Raw genomic sequence first — 10,788 nt, 5'->3', positions numbered from 1 at the left:
TCCCAGAAGAGGTCGTGCAAGATGCTCTTCTGTGGGTTCCTTCAGGGATCAGCTGGGGAGTGAAGACGATAGAAACCATTCATTGCCTCTCTTGCCTTTGCTTGCCTCCCCACCCCCACCCCACCCCAGCACAGATGCTGTCAGGAGCAGGCAGCAGACGGTCCAGGGGTCCATCTGTGCTAATGCTTCACAATAGAGTCCCATGTTTCCCCACCCGACACCCCCTCGGCCCTTCAACTGATGGCCACTTGGTAGTGCCAAGGGGAGAAGCAGGAGGAGGGAGAGAAAGGCACTGAGGGAGTTAGTTCTTAGCTCCCAACAGTCCCCAATCCACCCCCTGCCCCCACCCAACAAAGCATCCTGCCATCTGGACTTGTATAATCACTGAGGGGTGGAGAAGCACCCCCTCCCACCCACACCTCCTGTAGGGCTAGAGCCCTGGGGGCCTGGGGGTGGGGAAGAGACAAACACAGAAAAGCAAGGGAACAGAGAGACCAGCAAATGAGATAGACGGGAGACAGAAAGCTTTTCCTGGCTGCCCAAAGAGGATGTGGCAACTTGCCCCTCTGTACTGTTCATTCCAGGTGTCTAATACAGCACATGTACATATACTACTCCCTACCAGACCAAGAGCCTCTGTAACCCCAGTGCCTAGCCAGGACCTGGCACGGAGCAGGGCTTAAATGCAGTTGAATGAAGAACTGAAGAAGACAACATCACACTATTAGATTGCGGGCTCTGGAACCAGGCTACCTGTGTTCGAATCTCAGTTCTGCCACTGAGTAGCCTAGAGCAGGTTACTTAACTTCTCTGGGCCCCAGTTTCCTCATCTATAAGGGATGAGAATGATACCTATCTCACAGTGTAGTTGTGAAGACCAAATGTAAATGTGCACTCAGGACAGTGTGCACAGCACGTGGTAAATGCTCAATGAATGTTAGCTATAAAGGCATAACAGGTTTGGGAAGATGGGAGGAGGGGACAGTCAGGAACAGTGCATCCCACGCCTCTGTTTAGTGGCTGATGTTGGGACCTGGAGCCCCCAGTTGTCGTGCTGACGTCCTGTGGTGGCTAGCCACTCTTCAGACACATGGCCTGGCCTTCCACTTCCTCCTCTCACTTCTTAGTCAGGCACCACTGATGACAGAGACTCCAGCTGGGCCTTCCCCACCTCTCTCATGGCCTGGCAGCCGCAGCAACACAGCCTTAGGGATGGGCCCTAACACAGGGTCAAAGAATGGCTGAGCACACCCCCAAACCTCAGCACCTTCTCAGCTCACGTATATCCCCTTCTCCATGAGTCAACCCCGTATTAAGAATCTGTCTTCTGGGAAAGGGGTTATCTGACCTCCAACATCAGGAGCTGAGGAGAGGGTTTTCCAAGAGGGACCACTCCTGCCCCTCCAAGGGGAAAGGCCAGTAAACCCACTGCCTTCTGCGTTTCCACCACTTCCCTTACCCCTTGACTTGGGAAAGGAGGCAGTCTTTTTCACCTCTGCTAGGGTAGCTGTGTAAAGGGGAAATCCTAGGCCCTCTCAGTCCCTGGGGGCTTCTGCACATTCAGTTCAGGATCATCTCTTCCCCCCAAGGGCCTCCCCTCTCCCCCTGCACTGCCCCGCTGCCTCTCTCCTCTTGCATAAAGTCTCCTGCAGCCCCCAGGATCTCCTAGAATCTTCCCCTGGTTCTCCAAATCTGCCTATAATGACCTGTTACTGTTCCTCTGCCACCAGATGCTCCACGAGTCTCCAAAGCTGTCCATTACCAAAATTCCAAATCTTGCGCACAAGCCCCTTCACAGACACCATCCCCTACCCTAAACCCCGCCCCCCCAGGTATCACGGAGACCCCCCTTCCCCCCCCCCCCGGCACCGCCCAGGGATGCCTCCTCCACGGCTAGGTTTTTCCTTCCTGGAGCGCTGGGTCCCTGAGACTTTCCCCAGCCTGGCTCGGTGTTGGGAGCCGTGGGCGGGGCTGCGGGCAGCACCCCCTCTGGGGGGTGGGGCCTGTCGCTTTGGGGGCGGGGCCCCCAGGAGGCCGCTCCCCTCTTGCCCTCCCCGGTCCGCCCAGCTCTACGATTCTATAAAGGGAGGCGACCCGCCGCCACCCGCCCGGCTGGCATCCCCGAGCCACTGCTAGTCCCGTCTCGCAGAGCTGTCGTCGCCTTCGAGGGGCGCCGGAGCCATGACCCTCCGCCGACTCAGGAAGCTGCAGCAGAAGGAGGAGGCGGCGGCCGCCCCGGACCCCACCACTCGGGCTCCCGACTCGGAAGTCGCTCCGGCAGGGACCCCGGCCTCGGGTCCCCCGGCCGCTGCCGCCAGCCCTGGGCCCCCCGGGGACGAGCTGTACGCGGCGCTGGAGGACTATCACCCCGCTGAGCTGTATCGCGCGCTTGCAGTGTCCGGGGGCACCCTGCCCCGCCGAAAGGTGAGTACCCCACTCTCCAAATCTCGCGACGTCAACTCTCGGTACCCTGGTGCCTCTTTCTCCGGACCCGCTCAACCCTGCAATATCCCCGACCTGTGCCTGCTGACCCCCAATATCCCCCAATATCCCCCGCTGACCCCTACAACACTACTCGGAGTCCACCGAATCCCCTCTCGTTCTTCCCCAGCCCGCCGATCTCTACGGCCACGTTCAGAACCTGCTGAGTGCCCTCGGCCTCACCCGGGGCCAGCCCCCACCTCCACGCAACCCAAATCTTGGGGTTCTCGCTCCGCTCCCCACACGCCGCAGCCCCTTCCTGCTCCTCTCCCTCCTGAGCCCCCAGCACTCTCTTCTCCTCGCCCATCTGGCCGGCAGCCCCCGCGTCCCGCCTCCTTGTGCCCAGGTGTCTCGAGGCCCCCAAGATTCCTCGCCCAGGCTCCTCCGGTTGGAGCCGGGAAGCGCAGGGCTGGAGTCCCGCCGCTTGCCCAGACCACTGGAAGGTCCCAGCGCCTAGGGTGGAGAGGGAAGGCGGCGGACGCTCCCCATTGGTGAGATCGCTTGCCCCCCTGAGGGGACGCTTGGATGCCTGGGCTGGGGGCCTGCCTTCTGGCCCTGCGTCTGAAGTACGAAGTGCGAGGCCACCGCTGCCCTAAACTTCAGTCGCGACCGGACGCGGTAGGAGGGGTCGCAAGGCGCCGGTGGGGCAGGAAGGATGCGGGCCGCGCCCGCCCTCTGAGTCTCCCCTTCCTCCAAGGGCTCTTCCTCTGGCCCGAGGGAGATCTGAGCTCTCAGAAGGGGGAACACAAGACCCAGGTTAAAGAGAGGGGGGCTGGTGGCCTTTCTTCACTCAGCCCTCTCCTCCTCCCCTGGCCCTTGGCTCCCCCCCACACAATGAACAGCTTGTTGAGAATTTGCATTTTATGAAAATAGGTTGGAAAGACAAAGGGGTCTCTCTCTCTCTCTCTCTATGCTGCCCAGTCCCATTTGGGAGCTGTCCCCACCCCTAAGGCCAATCTTTGGTTCTAGAGAAAGAGGGTTCCCTTCTCTTCCCAGCCTTGGGGCAGTCTGGGGCGGGTGTGTGTGTGTGTGGGGGGGGGTTAATAAAGGCACCCACCAGGAAGGCCCTGGGCTCTTTGGAGCACATGGACAAGCCTTTTTCCAAGGACCAAAAATTTAGGGAGCGAGACTGTTTTAGTTTCTCAAGGGCCCTAAAAAGGCAGGAACCCTCAGCTCTGTCACATGCCCTGTCCCCTAAAAAAATAAAAAGAACTCCCAATTTCTCTCCTTAAGTCTGGTGAGACTTACACGTTTGAGATCTAGATTTTTTTGTCCTAGAAAGCAATGAATATATGGCAATGTCGAGAGACCCAGGTAGAGCTGGGTACAGCTGGTCACCTACATCTGGGATCCACAGTTTGTCCCTGAAATAGGCTGTACTTTGGGAATGGTGTCTTGGCTTCTCTGACTCCTGCCTTTCTACATTTTAGGCTGGGATTGCCAGCCCTCCAGACCTGGGCCCCTGACCCCAGCTGCCCCAAGTCATTGTCTATGGCTGAAAGATTAGGAGAGACCTGACTGGCAAGGGGTCTCTGAAGTGCCCCTGCCCCTCTTTGGGAACCTTTGGGAGGAGCACCATGCCTCAGCTTGAGGGATCTGGGAGGCCTAAGACCTTGCAGACATGTGCCCTGGGGGTGGAAACTACTGTATCTAGACTAATGACTCCCCTCCCACCCCCGACCCCTGCTCCCAGCCTGGGCTTAGAGGTTCATGCGTCTGGAACCCAGGAGGACCCTTGTGTCCCTGAAGTCCCAATTATGGAGGTAAAGCCTAAGGAGAAAGCTACGGAGTGATATTGATGATGGCACTGAGCAGGTGTGGAACTGGGACCAGATAGGCAACAGGGAGTGAAGTGCTGGGTCCAGGCCTGGAGCCCAGGGGATGGACCTTCCAGAGTAGAACTCTCAGCATGTGCTCAAGGACGGCCCCTTTTTCACCTGCTTCTTCCTAACTCTCCATCTTCCCACCTAGGGCTCAGGATTCCGCTGGAAGAATCTCAGCCAGAGTCCTGAACAACAGCGGTGAGTCACCACCACCCCAGCCCCTGCCCTGGTTTAAAGGATGAGGTGCCCAGGAGGGGGTAAGGGGCAGCACGACGCAGCATCTCAGCCCAGTCCAGGGAGAGTCATTCTCCCACTCTTTCAGCACGTCTCCTTCACTAGGAGTGAGGGGCACGTGGGGGTGTGGGCTGTATGAAGGGGGGGAGCAGAAAAAGGAGGTAGGGACTTTTGAGTCATCAAGTGCTCCTCAACCCACTCCCAGTCTCTGCCAGTTACCCCCTTCTGGGGAGACATGAATCTGGGAGGTGGAGGATGTGAGAGAAGTCTTCAGGGCTCTGAGCCCTCCCAGCCCTAGCAAACTCCGAGGGCCCAGACCATAGCCAGGTCCTGTCCAGCTACTTGAATCTGGCTGCCCTGCCTCCAGAATGTCAGTCCTACGATGGTCCAGTCCTGTGGCGGCCCTCTTAGGAAGGATCTGAGGTGAGGGCAGACACAGGTGCTGACCTCAGGCTTCACTCTGCCGTGTCCTGTCCTGATTTGGGCCTGGCTTCTTGTAAAATGAATCAGCAGACTAGCCTGCTGGCCAGATTGGCCTGTTTGGCCCTTGAGCTGAGTTGTTTTTATATTTCTAAAGGGTTGTTAAATAAAAACAAAGAACAATATATGACAGAGGCTGAATGGGCCCCCAAAAGAAAGCCTAACATATTTACTATCTGACCTTTTGCAGAAAAGTTTGCTAACCCTTCCAGAAAACCAGAGAACACTGGGGTAGACACAGAATTTTTCATCACTCTGCTCTCTGCCCTAATACACAGGGGGAAAGTCCTGCATTCAAAGTAGGGAAGAGCTCAGGTTGGGGCTGAGAGTTACCACACAGCATTTGGAGGGTATCTGGGTCAAGCTGAGACTCAGGGACATGAGTCTCCAGGGCCTTTATGAGGCTGTGAGACTTGAAGGGGCCTTTGGTGGCTGCTTTAACTCTGCCTCTGGTTGGAAGGGAAGGAAGGGGGTGGGGCCGAGCAAAGGAAACTCTGGGCTCCCCCAGCAGGCGAGGATTTGGAGCAGCTCCAGACCATTGTGTCCAGTGGGCAGGCCTTCAGTGCGGGGAAGGAACAGCCTCCTGGCTCTCCTCCCCCAGCCCTCACATCTGGTGGGCTGGCCCCACCGCAGCTGGGAGGAGCAGCTGTGGTCTGGGCTGAGCCTCGTGACTGGCCTCTAGGGGTGGGTCCAGCCCTCTCCCCAAGGCTGTAGGGTAGAGGCTCCAGGCTGGGGCTGAATCTGGGGCCTCGGCTACTCAGTAAGTGGTACTCTGGGGCCCACTAGAAAGCAGGAACTGGCTGAAAATTCAGCTAGCCCACTGCTCTAGGGGCCGGACATTCTCATCACCTTCCTTGACTGGAGGCTGAATTAACTAATGCTGTGTGGCCGGATGAAGCAGATTTCAGCTTGGTATAGGGAAGGGACATTTTCAGCAACCTGTGATGAGAATGAGTTGTCACTGGAGACAGTGAGCCATGCCTGGATGTTCTAGACCCGACCCCAGCCTCAGCGGAGGGGCTGTTGTGGGACTGCCAAGCCCTTTTAAATTCTGACAGCCTTGATGATATGGTCCCTGTGTCTCCTACAGGAAAGTGCTGACTTTGGAGAAGGAGGAAAACCAGACCTTTGGCTTTGAGATCCAGGTGGGAGAAGCTGGATTCAGAGCGAATAAAGGGTTGGGAGGCCAGTCTGAGGGATGGATGGACCTCACCACACCCCAGGGCTGAGAGTCCCCTTGTCTGTTACAGACGTATGGCCTTCACCACCGGGAAGAGCAGCGTGTGGAGATGGTGACTTTTGTCTGCCGGGTCCATGAGTCTAGCCCTGCCCAGCTGGCTGGACTCACACCAGGTGGGGCCTGAGTCCAGGACATAAGGAAGGGGGTGTGACCTTCCTCCCAAGTAGAGTGGTACTCTTGTCTTATTTTGGGAAAGCCAGAAAGAAGAATGGATAGATCCCAGGCTTTGGATCCAGGCAAATTTGCCATTTACTATGTGATCTTGAGCAGTCCCATCTGTAAATGGGAGTGATAAGATGTCCTCACGCCACAGTGTGATGAGGGGTTCCCTTGACACAGAGCCAGGGCCCGATAAATGCCAGATGTTGCTGCTGCTGTTCTGCTTCCTCCTGGCAACCTGGCAATCCAGCATGGGCAGGAGTTGGGGAAGGAGCCATTTCATTAGATCTGCCTGATATTGGGGATCAGTGACTATCTTGCCCCTGACCTGGCCCAACTCTGTGTACCTGTATTATTTCCTCTAATGGGGAAATGGTGTGTCTAGTAGGAGACCTTTGGAATTGGCCAAATCTATAATTCTAAGTCCCAGGAAGGGGCAGCCTGAGACTACATGAATTTACCACCACCCCCTCCCCCCAATTCTATCACCATTTTCTTCCCTAAGCCCTGAACAACTTGTCCACTTACCACTAGTCCCTGGTAGCCAAGTGGTATGTTGCAACTTGACAAAGTTGTTTCCTATCTACTCTCCCTCCTGATCCCCAAGGTAGCCATAGCAGGGATCCACACCTCCTTTTTACAGATAGAAAATGAACCCCCAGAGATGGTGGCTTGTCTTGCCTGAGGTCAGGATGCTCTGCAGTGGCACAGGATATCATGGCCTCTCATGCTTGGGGCCAGTGTTAGTTCTTAGCTTGGTGCTACTGGCCCTGCCCTCTTCCTGTCTTGGCTGGGACTCATGACACCCTGTGGGCTGGACTGAAATAACCAACTATGGGGGCAGCTCAAGGTTGCTGAGAGGGCTTAGCCTTTGGGGACAGAGCTTCCTGAGGGTGGAGTGTAGGTGTGGGTGTATTAGGACCCTGCCCCCTAAGCTAGGGTGCTGGGCCTGGACAACGTTTCTCCAGAACCATGAAGAGTGTGTGTGCATGTGTGTGTGTGGGGGGGAGGTTCAGGAGTATTCTGTGGGGTTATTACCCCTACCCTTTCCGTCTGAGGTAAGGAGCTGGAATTCTGTTACCCTTGGCAGGGGACACCATCGCCAGTGTCAATGGCCTAAATGTGGAAGGCATCCGGCATCGAGAGATCGTTGATATCATTAAGGCATCTGGAAACGTTCTCAGGTATGTCCAGGTGCTGTGATCCCTGAAGACTCGTGAGTCAGCCTGTTTCAGTGTTTCCACACCCCGGGGCCTCACTTAGCCTTTGATTCCTCAACTTCCCCAGGCTGGAAACTCTGTATGGAACGTCAATTCGGAAGGCGGAACTGGAGGCTCGTCTGCAGTACCTGAAGGTAAAGCAGCCATTAATTTCCAGCCTCCACCCTCTTCTTCCCAAGCCCCTGCCAGCCCCACTCTTTTTCAGGGGGTCATTTATCTATCTGAACCTCCTTTTAGCTTTAAGTTTTCCTCGATGTACTCCCTTATCCTTCCGTCTGTACCCACCTCCTGCTAGTTTCTTGCTGGCTCCTGACAGTGAGGTGGGTGGTGTCTCTTGCAGCAAACCCTGTATGAGAAGTGGGGAGAATACAGGTCCCTAATGGTGCAGGAGCAGCGGCTGGTGCATGGTGAGTACATCGGGTTGTGAAGGGCAACTTGTGCCCCTACTGATACCCCCTTAATCTCAGCCATGCTTTCGCCTCAGAGCAAGTGGGTTACCTCCCCCTCCAAAGTGAAGAAAAGTTTTCTGAGCTACTACTTGGGGCACAATACCTCCTGGGCTGATGCACACACATTTTTAGTTTATTCTCACAATAGCCCTAGAAAGGTAAGTATTAGATAGTATCATCTCTGTTGCACAAATGGAAACACTAAGGCTCAGAGAGCTTGTTTCAAATCCCTTCGGTGGCTCTTGTGTAGTAAGAGGTCCTCATAAGGATCTGTGTATGATTCCTGTTTTCCAGATGAGGGAAGTGGGGCTCAGGGTTGTGACTTGCCCAGAGCCACACAAATGGTCAATAGAAAGTTGCTGAGTTCTAGCCATACCCTCTGACGGCCCTCCTTGGTGTCTTCTGCTCTGGCAGGCCTCGTGGTGAAGGACCCAAGTATCTATGACACGTTGGAGTCAGTGCGCTCCTGCCTCTACGGGGCTGGCCTGCTCCCAGGCTCGCTGCCCTTCGGGCCCCTGCTGGCCGCACCCGGGGGCCCTCGCGGGGTCGCGCGGCAGTCTGGAGGAGACCCTGATGACGCCGTCTACCACACATGCTTCTTCGAGGGCGCCGAGCCTCCAGCACCTCCACCACCGCCCCCTGCCCGCGCGTCAGGCCTGGGACCAGCCGAGGCTCTAACCTCCGGGCCACGGGCGGGGTTGAGCCGAAGCGCCAGCGTGCGGTGTGCGGGCCCTGGGGGCGCGCTCTGGACTGAGGCCAGAGAGCAGGCCCTGTGTGGCCCGGGTCTGCGCAAAACCAAGTACCGGAGCTTCCGTCGGCGGCTGCTCAAGTTCATCCCTGGACTCAACCGCTCCCTGGAGGAGGAGGAGAGCCAGTTGTAGGGGAAGGATGGTCTGGGGGTGGGGGGGTAGGTATTTATTTATTTATTCGTTCCAACTAGTGCAAAAAGGGGGCGGGGGAGGGGCGGGGGAGGCGCCCAGCCTAGGGGGACCCCAGGAGACCAGAGCAGCGGGAGAGGGTCCTTGCCAGCCCAGCTGGCCTGTTGGGTTCCTGGCTTGTTTCTGCCCAGTGGGAACCCAGGCCTCAGACCCCTTTACTCCTCCCCTAAAATTCAGTGGGAGCAGGTGCTGGGGAAAACCAGGCGAACTCTGGTTGGAAGGGGTTTTGAGGCCAAAGATGGGGTGTGCCATCCTACATCTGGTCAGTAGTGCCTTGTGGGGTGTCCAGGAAAACTCCTCCTGGAGGGTCTCTCTTCCAGAAGCCCTCTTCTCAGCTTTACTTGCTCCCCACCCTTGGCCTTGAGGAGAAATGGCCTATGGCGGGGTCGTTCTTCCGTCCTGCGCGCGCGCGCACACACACACACACACACACACACACACACACACGTGTGCACACACCGTTCCAGTTAACCAGTGGGTCCCTGAGGGGGCCTAAGATGCTGGTTCCCCTACTCCCAGCCTTGATCCCTAAGGGCTTGGACCTTCCCAGGGGTCCACAATGAAGTCGGGTCCTGCCAGGCAGGGGTCTTGGGTTCTCTGCCCTTTGGGGGGAAGGAATGAACGTGTCCAGATGTGGTGGGGGCAGCGTAGACTGTTCTACCGTTTTGCATATCGTTGCTTCTGAACCACAGACTGTATAAAATTGATGGATTTTTTTGCATCTGTGTCAGCGTGGTGACTGCCTGAGGGGGAGGGTTGGGCTCAGTCAAGCTCTGACTCCAATGCACGCCCCACTCCCAACACACACGTGTACACACACACATACATACACCATATTGTACATCTTATTTGCTTGGGGCCAGCAGCCAGGGAAATAGTCTAGGGGATTTTTAACATACATGTATGGGCCTGAACTGGAGGCCCCACACCTCTTCAGAACTTGGGCACTTGTTTCAGTGCATCTTGAGCCTCCCTACCCAAATACCCATAACAGGTGGTGGACAAGTCTCATCTAAAGTTCTTAACTGTCCTTGTGAAAATAACTGTGTTTGGCACCCTCTCTTCCTGGAGTCTGGGGTCTCCCGTAGAGATCTTAGCCATCATCCAGTGAATCTGTGACAGGCCCAATCTACTGACCACTTCATGAACTCCTCAATGGTTTCCTTTCCCAGTACTCATAGAACAAGATTCTATCTCCAGTGCTGGGATAGCTGACCCCTGCCTGCCTCGTTCCCTTGTTTCCTGCTCCTGTGGCCTTGGTGTACTCAATACACTTCAGATCCACCACCTCTAGAGGTCTCTAAACTTGCTCTTCCCATAGCTGGGTCCTTCAGTTCTCAACTCTGCCTCCCAAAGCCCTTGCCACCCTGTCCGAAATACTGTCACACCCAAGCAGTGAGAGAGCTTTGTTTTATTTCATCATGCCACTCATCACCATCTGAAATTGTCTGGACTTTTATGGGTTTTGTTTTTTTGCCTGGCCCCACTCCCCTTTAGGATGTACCCGTCTTATAGTAGGGCTCAGGAATCTTTTCTGTCTTATTCACTGCTGTATTTCTTGCTCAATACTAGCGTATAGTAGAACCTCATTAAATACAGTGTGTGCTCAAAGCATCTCCAAGTGATCTGTCTAGGGTCACACAGAAAGTAAGTGGCAGAGCTGGGCCTAAGACTTGAGACTCGTGTACCAGTGTTCCTCCTTGACAATAGCCAACATACAAAAAGTGGCTTTCAGAGGTCTAAGCGGCAACCTCACTCAGCCAG

General features: G+C 55.8%; 1 protein-coding gene across 1 annotated transcript; it reads left to right on the top strand.

Annotated features, from left to right (window-relative positions):
* The first annotated feature begins 2,100 nt into the window (after positions 1 to 2,100).
* Positions 2,101 to 9,005, top strand: TAMALIN (trafficking regulator and scaffold protein tamalin). Its single transcript, XM_016142657.2, has 8 exons — positions 2,101 to 2,424; positions 4,453 to 4,502; positions 6,109 to 6,163; positions 6,269 to 6,371; positions 7,508 to 7,601; positions 7,705 to 7,771; positions 7,978 to 8,044; positions 8,501 to 9,005. The coding sequence occupies exons 1-8, from the start codon at positions 2,182 to 2,184 to the stop codon at positions 8,965 to 8,967; spliced, it is 1,146 nt and encodes a 381-aa protein (XP_015998143.2). The 5' UTR covers positions 2,101 to 2,181; the 3' UTR covers positions 8,968 to 9,005.
* Positions 9,006 to 10,788: the final 1,783 nt, after the last annotated feature.

This window comes from Rousettus aegyptiacus, unplaced genomic scaffold, assembly GCF_014176215.1.
Source record: "Rousettus aegyptiacus isolate mRouAeg1 unplaced genomic scaffold, mRouAeg1.p scaffold_m13_p_2, whole genome shotgun sequence".
In the NCBI taxonomy this organism is placed as follows: Eukaryota; Metazoa; Chordata; class Mammalia; order Chiroptera; family Pteropodidae; genus Rousettus; species Rousettus aegyptiacus.
Note: the sequence above shows the minus strand (reverse complement) of the source record. Positions and strands in the feature narration are given on the sequence as shown.

What these genes read in the sequence shown, in the direction of transcription:
- TAMALIN (XM_016142657.2), top strand. Translation starts at nt 2,182, where the DNA reads ATGACCCTCCGCCGACTCAGGAAGCTGCAGCAGAAGGAGGAGGCGGCG. An exon ending in GCATCTGGAAACGTTCTCAG is followed by an intron (nt 7,602 to 7,704) that starts GTATGTCCAGGT and finishes CAACTTCCCCAG; the next exon opens with GCTGGAAACTCTGTATGGAA. An exon ending in GGAGCAGCGGCTGGTGCATG is followed by an intron (nt 8,045 to 8,500) that starts GTGAGTACATCG and finishes CTGCTCTGGCAG; the next exon opens with GCCTCGTGGTGAAGGACCCA.